We start from the raw sequence: 13,935 nt of genomic DNA, 5'->3' as shown, positions 1-13,935 counted from the left end.
ATTAAATTGTTTTGTAGAAATGTACCTATTTCATTGAAATATTGGGCTGCAAGGCTCGGTAGTTCGCACCGTTGCCTCGCAGCTCGAAGGCCGCCGGTTCGCGTCCCGGTGAGGACATTCGGGTTTGCATGTTCTCCCCGTGCAGTGTGGGTTCTCCGGCCTCCTCCCACACAGTCCAATTAATTGGTTAATTGGTGATTCTAAATTGTCCGTAGGTGTGAATGTGAGAGTCTGGTTGTCTGGCTGGTGTTTAGGCGGTGGTAACACAAAGAACTGGTTCCATGTCAGGCACTGGCACGACACTGGCACTGGAACCGGTTTAGTGGAAAAGGGGTAGGTTCATATATTACAATTTTGGCACCTAAAATATTATATAAATGAAAATTTTCCTGACTAATTTTAATATTGAGGTTTGGATACTAAAATATTACACACTGTAAAAAGTTTGCCTAAATAAAATAAATATTACGATTAGGACTCAAATGTACAAATTTAGATGACTTGTTTCAATATTAAGTTTAGGAATGTACAATGTTATATTTTAGGATTTTACCAGACAAATAGAAATATTCAGGTTAAGGCCCTACAAGATTGTATAAAACACAAATGTATCTGACTAACTCAAATATTAAGATTAAAACCGTACAAAATTCTTAATTATAAAAATTTAGCTGAATGATTTTAATGTTAAGTTTAAGACAGTACTACAATATTTTACATGATTCATATTAACCTGATAAACTTAAATGTTAATACTAAGACCCTACAATATTATATACGCTAACCAGTACAGATAAATTGGAATGTACCACTTGAGAACCTGCAGCTGCATTCTGAACAAATCGTAGGTGGTTGTGAAATAAGACCAGTTTCAGTTTCACTTGCCCTCAAAATGCTGCAGACTTATTTATTTAATGAGAAAAAGGAAGAAGCCAGGATTCGTGACCACATGTTGCATTATTCAGCCTTCCTTGTCCTCCTCTTTGTCCAGATCGACCCTCTGGTGTACGAGGAGCAGCTGCTGTGGGTCAGCGGGGCTCAGGGCCACGTCAACACCTACAGGATCCCGTTGCTCACCTTCACCACCAAAGGGAGTCTGCTGGCCTTCGCTGAAGCCAGGAAGTCAACGGCCAGCGACATCGGAGCAAAGTTCATTGCAATGAGGCGCTCCACAGACAAAGGCAGGACCAGCTGAGAGAGAGAACACACACCGTGTGCACACATGCACGAGATAACACTGTCAGATGGTGCTCTGATTACAGACATTTAGGAGAGTTTTACTGTTTCTGAAAGTACAAGGAGGAACTTATGTCAGCATCAGGCAGTTGGAAGGAAAACTTCTATCTTAATTACATTTTCAGCTTAATTGTAAACTTATTTAAAAAGTAAATATGATATAGGTTCTGAAAGAGCTCTGGAAACATACTGATTTTGGTTTATCAGTATTAATATGTTTAACACAGGATAAAATTTCACATCTCAGTCTTAAAGTAGAGATCTGATTAAGACAATACTCTAAATAGAGCTGTAGTGGGAGAATCAAACTGAATAGAATAGAATAGAAATACTTTATTGATCCCTAAAGGGAAATCCTGCAATTTAGTTTTGATTTAATTTTAATTAGGATATTTAGAACACTGCAGTTTCACAAAAGTTTCTCAAATGGTTTCACGTGTGGTGCGAATTCTTTTTCAGGTAGATGAAACAGATTTGTTCCAAAAAAAAACCACAACAGGAGACCAAAGGAATGGATTAGAAGTGTTTACTGATTAGAAGCTCAATGCAAGTAAACAGAATCTTTGTCATTTTGATTCTGAATCTCCTGTCAACAGAGTGTGTGTACATGGCTCCTCACAGAGCTCATCATGTGCCTACCAAGACAACATTTTAGACACTTATCTCTCTGTGTTACTGGATGCTGCAGATAAGGTACATTTGTTTACTTTAAGTGTCCTGTGAGCCTTTAGAAACACTGTTCTAACAAATGTTCTTTTATAGGGCCATCAATGCAGTCACAGTGAACTTTTGTCTTGTGCAGTGGTAGCAGAAATAGCCTCACATACCTGTGTATATACATAAGTCATGAGAGTTTTCTCTTCATTTTACTGTCTGAGTGTTTCCGAGTGTATGAATGTGAAGGAACTGACTAAAGTTAAACTAAATATAAAGTCTGAGGTCACAGTTTTGGTCGCCTCCTCCTCCATCCCTCCAGGAGCCACCTGGTCCCCGACCACCTTCATCGTGGATGACGTTACGGAGCCGGATGGCCTGAACCTGGGCTCGGTGGTGGTGGACGAGAAGGTGGGCTCGGTGATTCTGATCTACACCATCTGCTTCCACCTCTACCACTGCGGCCCATCCAGCACCATGATGGTGGCGAGTCAGGATGATGGCCTCACCTGGAGCACGCCCAGAAATCTCTCGGTCCAGCTCGGGGTCCAGAGCTTCGCTCCCGGACCGGGCTTCGGCATCCAGGTGAGAGAGTGATGTGACAGTAAGATGGGAGAAGCTACAGTGATGAGCTAAAATTTAAGCCAAATTACCTTCGTGATACGATGGTTTTGTTGTGATTACAAGCTACTGACAGGTTAATCAGTCACTTCACATACTAGTGATTACAGGTGTTTAAGTGAGGCTTTAAGGGCAGATTGTAAAGTTATGTTGCTCCCAGAGGAGCTGTTGCGATCAGGGGATGTAAAAACCTTTTTTCCATTTGTGTAAATCCTCCAAGGCACATTATGCACAAATTGTGTTGCCGCCTGATTAATGCATATCTTTTTGTACAAGTCAAGTGGGTATGATTGGGAGGAACGGCCTGCCTGATCTGAACCCAGGTGTTTTGTTTTTGGACTTCTGTGCTAGCCACGGATTGGCCATAACAAACACCATGTTCGAACATAAGGTTGCTCATAAGTGTACTTGGTACCAGAGTACCTTAGGCCAAAGGTCGATGATCAACTTTGTAGTCATATCATCAGATCTGCGGCCGTATGTTTTGGGCACTTGGGTAAAGAGAGGAGCTGAGCTGTCAACTGATCACCACCTGGTGGTGAGTTGGATCCGATGGTGGGGAAGGCTGCCGGACAGACCTGGTAAACCCAAACGTGTTGTGTGGGTGAACTGGGAACGTCTGGCGGAGGCCCTTGTCCGTGGGGTTTTCAATTCCCACCTCCGGAAGAGTTTTTCCTGCATCCCGGGGGAGGTTGGGGACATGGAGTCAGAGTGGTCCATGTTCAAAGCCTCCATTGCAGAAGCAGCCATTAGGAGCTGTGGCCAGAAGGTCGCTGGTGCCTGTCGCAGCGACAACCCCAAAACCCGCTGGTGGACACTGGCAGTGAGGGATGCCGTCAGGCTGAAGAAGGAGACCTTTCGGGCCTGGTTGACTCGGGGGTCTCCTGAAGCAGCAGGCAGGTACCGGCTGGCCAAAAGGGCTGCAGCTGCGGCGGTCGTGGAAGCTAAAACTTGGGTGTGGGAGGAGTTCGGGGAGGCTGTGGAGAAGGACTTTCGGTCGGCCCCGAGGAAGTTCTGGCAAATCGTCTGATGCCTCAGAAAGGGGAGGCAGGGATTCGCCCAGGCTGTGTACAGTTGGGGAGGAGAACTGCTGACCCAGACTGGGGATGTCATTGAGCGGTGGAAGGAGCACTTCGAGGAACTCCTGAACCCGGTAAACACGTCCTCAGCTGAAGGGGCAGAGCCTGAAGACTTGGGGGCTTTTGCGTCCATATCCGTGGTAGAGGTCGCCGTGGTAGTTAAGAAGCTCCTCGGTGGCAAAACGCCAGGTGTGGACGAGATTCGCCCTGAGATGCTGAAGGCTCTGGACATTGTCGGACTGTCATGGCTGACACGTCTCTTCAATGTTGCGTGGGCATCGGGTACAGTGCCTGTGGATTGGCAGACTGGGGTGGTGGTTCCCATTTTTAAAAAGGGGGACCGGAGAGTGTGTGCCAATTATCGAGGTATCACACTTCTCAGCCTCCCCGGGAAAGTTTACTCTAGGGTGCTGGAAAGGAGGCTTCGGCCGATTGGGGGGGGAGTTGCTTCCTCAAGCGAGGGAGTTTAAGTATCTCGGGATCTTGTTCATGAGTGATGGGAAAATGGAGCGTGACATGGACAGGCGTGGTGAAGAGGCGAAGCTCTCGATTTACCTGCCCATCTATGTTCCAACCCTCACCTATAGTCACAAGCTTTGGGTCATGACCGAAAGAACGAGATCGCGGATACAAGTGGCCGAAATGAGCTTCCTCGGCAGGGTGGCTGGGCTCAGCCTTAGAGATAGGGTGAGGAGCTTGGACATCCGGAGGGAGCTCAGAGTAGAGCCACTGCTCCTTCGCGTCGAAAGGAGCCAGTTGAGGTGGTATGGACATCTGGTTCGGATGCCTCTGGGGAGGCTTCCTCTGGAGGTTTTCCGAACACGTCCACCTGAGAGGAGACCCCGGGGAAGACCCAGAACCCGCTGGAGGGATTATATCTCTCGGCTGGCCTAGGAACGCCTCGGGATCCCCCAGGCAGAGCTGGAAAGTGTTGCCGGGGGGAGGGAGGTCTGGCACGACCTGCTCCACCTACTGCCCCCGCGGTCCGACCCCGGATAAGCGGAAGACGATGGATGGATGGATGGATTTTTGTACAACTCCCCAAATAAGAAGTGAAAACTATCCTAGTTCTGGTTTCAGGTTCAAAAAGACAGTGATCATTATAACAGCTTAAAGTACTGCAGTTTGACTGAATAATTTAAAGACTTCACGGATGATTAGTTCATTAAAATTGACTTTATCACAGTCAGTCATGATGTTACAAACTCAGCTGAGTCAGGCTGCTGAGTTAGCAGCTTTGTTAGCCAATAAAGACATCTAGCTGTCAGAATTTTGACAACCAGATTTGGCTTATTTTGAGCCCAAATAATCTGCATTCACATTGCAGACGTGGGTTTAAAAAAGTATAAACAAATATAGCTTAATATGCTGTCATGACAAAATATGTCAGCTTCATCCAAACTGTCTCCACAAAGAGGAACAAGAGTCACAAGGTGAAACAGGTGGAAAGTCTGGAAGTGTATTAAAGAAAATTATGACAAATTTGTATTTTTTTGAGTATGACTATATTAGTACTACTTCATGAAGCTGCATTTCAGAGGGAATTATTGTAGTTTTTACTTTACTACTACTTGTAGTTTGTAAAGCTGTTGAGTGGCTACAGTGGCGTGTACTTAGAATCAAAATGCCTGATTTATGTGGTCAGAGTTCTTATTTATTATCCAGATAGATGCAGCTCACCACTTGCTAATGATTAACAATGTCCACAACAGAAGATAAAGAGGAACAAAAATCTGTCTAAACACCGCATGTCTCCATTAAGTGCTGCACTCGATAACCCAAAACAGGGAAGCTGCACTTGATCATTGGAGGAGTTCACAAAAAGAACACAAACATAGCAAAAAAATGGCTCCTTCACTGCATTTCTCACGCAGATATACGGTGGTTACTGTAAATTAAAGCTCCTGCATGTCCACTGTGGCTGACAAGAGGTCTGTCAGGTGGACTCTCAGTGTTGATGTTTTGGAAATTAAGCAAAACTTTGTATGCAATAAGATAATAACAGCTGTGTCTAGGTGCAAACTGGAAGTCCCGGCATAATTGCATCATCCACATCTGGTCAGTGATGTTACTTCGTTGTAATTTGTCACCTTTTTGTCAACAGTGGGAGAAAAAAGTTCCCTAAAACACACCGAGCAGTTGTCGAGCCCAATTTTAATTTTAATGTCAGTTAAATGCCTGCAAAGTTTAACGACTTTGTCTTGCCCGGTTGTGATGTTATTGTGCAACAAAATCTGTTCTCAGACATCTAGGTTACCACCTGCCAAAGTCTGCTGTATAAAATATGATGCATCATTGATCAAACTACCAAACCATGCAGTGATATGTAGTTAAAACTGGCTCTGCTTTGAACAGCATAGTAGTGATGCTTAAAAGGTCACTTTACATGATGAATACTTTTGATACATTACATTTTTCTTATAATACATACATTTACTTACAGTTTGTACTTCTAACAGAGTATTTGTAGTTTGACTTCATCTTCTGCCACTGGTTTTATCCATTCTCACTGTCTTTATTATTTAGAGTCAGATTGATTGATATTGTAGGGTTTGTAAAATTATCTGATATTGCTTGACAGATGTATCAGTGTTGGTTTGTATGAAAAGTCAGTGGATACAGTAAAAAGAAGGGCTGTTTTGGTGTGATATATCTTTTTGTATTTGTGTGATCTGACTGAACATACTGTTAGTATAAATATCAGGATCAACTGTGTTTTTAAATTTAAGCAATCTCTGTGTAAATCCTGGGCTGCAAGGTGGCGCAGTTGTTAGCACTGTTGCCTCGCAGCAAAAGGGTCACCGGTTCACGTTCGGGTGGGGGCACTGGGATCTTTCTGTGTGGAGTTTGCATGTTGTCCCCGTGCAGCGTGGGTTCTCTCCGGGTTCTCCGGCTTCCTCCCACAAGGTCCAAAAATATGTTGAGGTTAATTGGTGATTCTAAATTGTCCGTAGGTGTGAATGTGAGTGTGCTTGGTTGTCTGTCTCTAAGTGTAGCCCTGGGATAGACTGGCGACCTGTCCAGGTTGTCCCCTGCCTTCGCCCTAAGTCAGCTGGGATAGGCTCCAGCCCCCCGCGGCCCTAGTGTGGATTAAGCGGTGTATAGATAATGGATGGATGTGTAAATCCTGTTAAACCTGTACAGTGTAAACATCTGGTTTTTGCATTTGTCTGAGTTGCTTGCTGATGTGACTTTATTACATCATATCATGTATTTCAAATTTAACTAAATGTAGAGCTTTGATTATGGTCTCTTGAAACAAGTGTGCTAAATGTATTTGAAACAGATGGCAATGTTTTATTAATTTTATTAACATTTATTTGTGAAGAAGCTATAATTATACACATTAGCTGCTTTTGTCCCATATCATCTATGTTAATGGACCTTCTGAAAAATCCCAACAGATCAGGCAATGTTTATAGAAATGTTATTCATGGTTTGCTTAAAGACATTTTTTACAGTCATTATACTATTATTTTTATTATTTAACCCCATTTTAATTGTGTTTTTATTAAGTAAAATGACAAGAAAACGACAATGCCAGTGACCAAACAATTACTACACAGTGGCTCGCTTATTTATTTCCACTTTTGTCTTATTTAGCAGTATGTTTTCAATCTTTTGTCTTGGCTCTCACATTATCTTTTAATACTTAGAAATACTTCACGATTAAGAGAATTACTTTCAGCATCTTTCTGCTCCGTCCATTTGTGCACTACAGAAGCGCTACAGTCCAGCGAAGGGGAGGTTGGTGGTTTGTGGTCATGGCACACTGGAGGGCGACGGAGTTTTCTGCATCCTGAGCGACGACCACGGACGTCACTGGTACAACGGTGCAGCGCTGAAAAGCATTCCATACAACCAGAAGAAGAAAGCGCAGGACTTCAACCCTGACGAGTGCCAGGTACGCTGCTGTTTGATGATCACGTATGTTCTCATGGCTCACATTGGAGGGGAGTTAACTGCCATTCTACTGTAGTGGCTAAAAGGAATGCTGCAAACTAGGGCTGAATGATGTAAAAAAAAGTCACACCATAAGTCATGATTTTATGTGGAAACGGAAGTTTATTTTCCACTGAAACCAATCTAAAAATAATGACTATCTGCAAAAAATCGTTTTAAAAAACAAACAAACTAAAAAAAAACAGGAATATTCCTTTCAGTCCTGAATGTGATTTGTGCAGTGCTAAATGTAACTTTATGATGAGTGGGTACAACAGTGACCAAGCATCAAAATGCCTTTAAAAATGTTAAAGAATAGGCTGACTCAGAAATGCCTGGTTTAACTCCTGGCCAGCTGATCCTCTGCAGCAACACATTACCCCTTTTTCGTCTCACATTTCCCATCCGGCTTCACTGTGTTGCACAAAGAACTGCAATTGTATGCTCTCTTGCACCAGCACTACCAGGAAAAGGCAAAACCACAGTAAGTGAAATGAACAATACCCTAATAGGTGACGGTGTTGAATGACACTACTCTTAGTTAATGCGTCACATTGAAAGGCAAGCTCTCAAAATGTCATTTCATTAAATCTCCTAACCCAGCTGTCTATCTAGACCTTGCTGAAAAGGAATCATTGAATTTATTGGTTTTCTTACAATAATATAATATTGTAAGTGCCCCGACATGACTTGAATTAACGCAATTTATTTAATTTCATTTAATGTAATTTAATTTATGTGTTTTCATTTTAATTATATACAAAGTAACTTATTACAGTCTTTATGAAGCCAGTTTCCTGCAGCTGTTGGCAGGTATTTTAGAATTGTAAGAATAAATTTAAAGCCGGGGTAAGCACTATTTTTTCTGGCATCATTGGGCAAAATTCCATAATAAAATTTCATCCACCATTCATTTTCTCCTCTTATCTGGGGTTGTGATGGCAACAGCCGTCCTTCTCCCCAGCATCATTTTAAAAGTCCTCCTAAGGGGTCCTGAAGCGTTCTCAGGCCAGATGAGGCATGTAAGTTCTAGTTCTAGTTCTAGTTCTAGGTCAGCGAGTTCTAGGTCTACCCTGGGGTCTTCTCCAAGTTGGAAGTGTCTGGAAAACCTCGAAAGGAAGTCTCGACCAGCTGCCCGAATCATCTCAGCTAGCTCTTTTTGATGCGAAAGAGCAGCGAGTCTACTCCAAGCTCTTCACTCTATCTCGTAGGCAGAGTCTAGCCACCTTACGAAAAAACCCATTTCAGCATCTCGTATCCATGATCTCGTTGTTTCAATCACTACCCAGAGCTCATGACCAATATTCAGGCTTTGAATGCAAATCGACTGGTAAATCCAGAGCTTCAATTTTAGCTCCCTCTTCACCACGATGATCCAGTACAACCCCTGCATTACTGCTGATGCTGCACCAGTCCATTTGCTCATCTCAAACCCCCATTTTCCCATCACTCCTGAACATAGTCCCAAGATACTTCAACTCCTTAATTTAGGGCAGCAACTCACCCACAGCCAGACCTGATGAAGCCAATGGAACCATACCATCTGCAAAAGGCAACAACTCAGAGGTCCCAAAACCCTCCTGAAATAATCTTTCAGCATATTATAATTCAAGTTGTCTGAGAGGAAAATAGACATCTGCTCCTCCTCTTAGCTCTGTGTTCAGGCTTTAGGAGATGTTTTCTGAGATGGGAGACTTTGAACAATCCAGCAGAGGTGTGACCGTATAAAGACAGCGTGGTCCACAATTTGAGTGATACATGGTGGTTGAATGGATTATAAAGTGGACTTTCAGTTAGGAGAAATGGGTTCTGAGCTGAAGCTGAGATTAAATATAGTGGTTCTTTACCTTTTCTGGTTTTCTGCCCACTGCATCTTTGATAAAAACAAGACATCTGATGAATCCTTTGTGTGCTGCCTGTCCAGCCCCAAAGAATGTTAGCAACTACTTTTAATTTCCAGCAGATAAGATAGTTTAGATTTGATGTTAAAAAGCAATGTTTAAAGAAAATTAAGTGAAGTGCTTAATTCAGTCAGTTGAACAGAAACATCAATCCAGATAAATGCTGCACTGGGTCTTATGGTGTTTTCTGCCCTCTAGTGGACAAAAAGTAAATAATGAAACATACATTTAAAAAAAGTATTTTAAAATACTTTTCTCTGTTTTGCTCACTGAGGTAGTACCAAAGTGTCATAATTAATCAAACACCAGTCACATCATTGTTTTTCCTGGCTCAAAACTGGCCTTTGTGGGTTGATTCACGCACAACACTGAAGCATGTTTGATTCATCTTCGCCCGTTTTGAGGCTGAGCCGCCAACGGGGCCCACACTGCAGCTGACATCCCTCCAGAGCCAGACCTTCACTGTGCAGGTACAGGAAGTGCGGAGAATCCTGAGGGCAGTGAACCCCCGGAAAGCTGCAGGACCTGACGGGCTGACAGGGAGGGTGCTGAGGGACTGCGCTGACCAGCTAGCTGGGTTTTTCACCAGCATCTTTAATCAGTCCCTCACCCAGTGCTCCATCCCACCCTGCTTAAAGTCCTCCACCATCATCCCTCTACCAAAAAAGAACAATAGCAGCAGTCTCAACGACTACCGGCCAGTGGCACTAACCCTATCATTATGAAGGGCTTTGAGAAACTGGTTTGGAGTCAAATCACTTCATGCCTGCCACCCACACTCGACCCCCACCTGTTTGCCTATAGAGCCAACAGGTCTATGGAGGATGCCATCGCCACCACTCTGCACACCACGCTGACACACGTGGAACAGTGAGGGAGCTACGCGAGGCTGCTCTTCCTGGACTTCAGCTCGGCTTTTAATACCATCATCCCGAGCAGATTGGTAAGCAAGCTGGGGGACCTGGGTCTCTCCCACAACATCTGCAACTGGATCATGGACTTTCTGACAGACCGCTCCCAGAGGGTGAGAGTAGGGCCCCACCTGTCCTCAGCACTGAGCACCAGCACCGGCTCTCCATAGGGCTGTGTGCTAAGTCCCCGACTCTACACCCTCTACACCTACGACTGCACCCCAACCCACCCGAACAACACCATCATCAAGTTTGCGGATGATACCACGGTGGTGGGGCTCATCTCTGGAAGAGATGCGACTGCGTACAGAATGGAGACTGTCAGTCTGGTGCATCACCAACAACCTCGTCCTAAACACCTCCAAGTCGAAGGAACTGATTGTCGACTTCAGGAGGTGTAAACCAGACATTCAGCCCATCACTAAAAACAGGGACAGGGTGGAGATGGTGCCAGACTTCAAGTTCCTGGGCACCTACATCGGTGAAGACCTGACCTGGACTGCAAACTCCACTTCAATCCTGAAGAAGGCACAGCAGAGACGCTACTTCCTGAGGATTCTTGGGAAGAATAATCTGAGAACTGAGCTCTTGGTGTCCTTTTATCGCTGCATTATTATAAATTATACAAACTAAAGACAAAATCTAAAATCGGTGTTTTTTTTTGCTATTTCTGACCATTTGATAAACAGGGATATCTATTATGCTTTAGTACAGTGGTTCTCAAACTTTTTACAGTGTGTACCACTGAAGAAAATATCGAGCTCTCCAAGTACCACCATTATGACCAACCTGAACATACAGTAGTGAAGGCTGACCCTATTTACTGTTCACAAAGGAGGCATGCTTACTCTGAATATGAGGATTATTTATTGATAATTGTTGCCAGCAACAGCCACACTGTACACAACAGTAGCATTATAACTATATATAACATAACAAGGTGCAGCACCTCACACACACACACACACACACACACACACAACAGGCTGGTAGAACCATAAATGTAAAAAAAATATATCACAAATCTATAACATGAATGAACATTCACATTACAAAAGTCAGTGCATTATGTCGGAATGAACAAGACATGAAGACCTTTCTGGTCATCACTGTCACCGTCTTCACATGTGGGACCAAAAACACACACCTGTCTGAACATTATTAGGCTCAAAACAGTCTTTCAGTCGCGCTTTGAACAATGTGTCGTCAGTGTTAACACTCTGCTACTTAGAAGTAAAACCTGTAGCAACATAGCAGGAAAAAGTGATCAATGAACTATTCACAGTTATTAAGAACTGGCAGCATGTTCACGACTGTTAGCAACTTACATGCGCCTAATGAGAGGGGTGCACCTGTCTCTGCGCGCACAGTCCTGTGGTATCTGGCTCGATCGTGGTCAAGTTTAGTCACAGCTCTGGCTCAGCATCCATCCTGCTTCTGGATTTTGTCTTGATGGCGGCAAGTCAAGAGAAGCCTTTCTCACACATACACGTTGTCACGAAAGGAAGGAGAAAGCGCACGGCCTTTTCCGAAAGCGCGATCAGGGCCGATATGTAGATGAGATGGCGGCGCGCATGGACGCAGCGGCCCATTCAGGAGACAGCCAGAATGAAAGTTTTATGTGTCTTGTCTATCCCAGACGTTCATTCTGCAAAACTTACAGTCGGGAGACTTTGCTGGGCGTCAGGACAGTGAACGGCGCGGGAATTGCGGCGATCGGTTGCGATGTGGATATACTCTACCAACACGGAATCCAATCGGAGACTACGCCGGCAGTTACCCGAGAGAGAAGGAAGCGCAAACGGTACGAACGTAAACAAACGAGGAGGAAGAGAGCCGTGCTAGGCTAAAGGCTAACCCTTCCAGACCAGCAGGACCGTCCTCCTACTCTCCAATATCCGCTCCCTCCACAACAAGTTGGACGAGCTACTACGTTTCCTGAGAGAAACCCGCAGAAAGTGGGGGGGCTGCTGTGTGTTTGCTTTAACTGAAACGTGGCTCCATGACAACATCCCAGACGGACATACAGCTGGAGGGGACGACATTCGGGGTCCTCGCCAGGATTTTTTGACAGCGTGTCAAAGCGGGGGTGTCTTAGCGAAAACTGCTAACAGTTAGCGGCGAATGCGCTAGCGAAGAGGTGGCAGCGAAGATGATTGTAGGATACTGATAAAGACAAAAATAAAGGAAAGACAATGTGAATTTAATATGTAATGTTATGTATTTTGATTCTATGTTTTGGATAATATATATTTTCAAAATAATTTTAATTTTTAAAAATATTTATGGCCGTTTTCCAAATACCACTAGAGGGAGCTCACGTACCACTGGTGGTACACTTACCACAGTTTGAGAGTTCAGTCTATAGTAAATGAAATCCCAATTAACAAAGCTTTGAATTTACAGCACCTAAAATCTCTTTGGGGTTTCTGTGCAGGAAATAAAAAATGCTAATTGTTTAATTTCACTTCCTGTTTTCCTCTAATACTGATTTCAATCACAGATTCCCCATCCTTCTTCTCTTTCTTCGTCCTTCTGCAGCCATTTGAGATGATGGACGGCAGCATCGTGATCAACGTGCGGAACCAGAACAACTACCACTGTCGGTGTCGCGTCGTGGTGCGCAGCCGTGACGGAGGACTGTCTCTGCCCATAGATGATCTGTCCTTTGACTACACGCTGGTGGATCCTGCAGTGGCAGCTGGAGCTATGCAAAAGGAAGGAGTGCTCTTCTTTACCAACCCAGCCAACGAACAGCACAGTAAGTAGAGTCGTGACATCCTCTTCCTCTAAACTTTGAGGAAAACTGGAAATACTGTTCTGTAAAAAAATACTTGGTTATACATAAAAGTTTTGCATTTATAACTTTCCTGAAGGTCTTATCAGGAACTTTAGGTTATACACATGTGGACAAAATTGTTCTCAGTTAATGAAAGAAAAACCCACAATGGTCACAGAAATAACTTGAATCTGACAAAAGTAATAATAAATAAAAAATCTAATAAATAAAAAATCTATGAAAATTAACCAATGAAAATCAGACATTGCTTTTGAAGCTTTTTTTTAAGATCCATGGGACTGTAGCCAACCTCCCTGGATGTGGCCGCAGGAGGAAAATTGATGACAAATAAAAGAGATGGATAATATGAATGGTAACAAAAGAGCCCAGAACAACCTCTAAAGACATTAAAGGTGAACTCCAAGGTCAAGGTACATCAGTGTCAGATCGCACCATCTGTTGATGTTTGAGCCAAAGTGGACTTCATTGAAGACGACGAAGGAGGACACTGTTGTTGAAAACAAATCATAAAAAAGCCAGACTGGAATTTGCCAAACTGCATGTTAACAAACCACAAAGCTTCTGGGAGAATGTCCTATGGACAGACGAGACAAACCTGGAACTTTTTGGCAAGGCACATCAGCTCTATGTTCACAGACGCAAAAATGGAGCATATCAACAAAGAACACTGTCCCTACTGTGAAACATGGAGGAGGCTCTGCTATGTTCTGGGGCTGCTTTGCTGCATCTGGCACAGCGTGTCTTGAATCTGTGCAGGGTACAATGAAATCTCAAGACTATCAAGGTATTCT

The 13,935-nt window shown here is 43.7% G+C and overlaps 1 protein-coding gene across 1 annotated transcript in view; it reads left to right on the top strand.

Moving 5' to 3' along the window:
* Positions 1-13,935, top strand: part of neu1 (neuraminidase 1) — a 22,026-nt gene that overhangs the window by 4,935 nt on the left and 3,156 nt on the right. Inside the window, exons 2-5 of the mRNA XM_008291550.1 lie at positions 992-1,181; positions 2,213-2,475; positions 7,312-7,494; positions 12,886-13,105. Coding sequence (XP_008289772.1) covers positions 992-1,181; positions 2,213-2,475; positions 7,312-7,494; positions 12,886-13,105 — 856 coding nt within the window. The remainder of the gene's footprint in view (positions 1-991; positions 1,182-2,212; positions 2,476-7,311; positions 7,495-12,885; positions 13,106-13,935) is intronic.

This window comes from Stegastes partitus, unplaced genomic scaffold (assembly GCF_000690725.1).
Source record: "Stegastes partitus isolate 25-593 unplaced genomic scaffold, Stegastes_partitus-1.0.2 Scaffold749, whole genome shotgun sequence".
Taxonomy (NCBI): Eukaryota; Metazoa; Chordata; class Actinopteri; family Pomacentridae; genus Stegastes; species Stegastes partitus.
The sequence above is the reverse complement of the archived record's forward strand: the minus strand, read 5'-3'. Positions and strand labels throughout refer to the sequence as shown.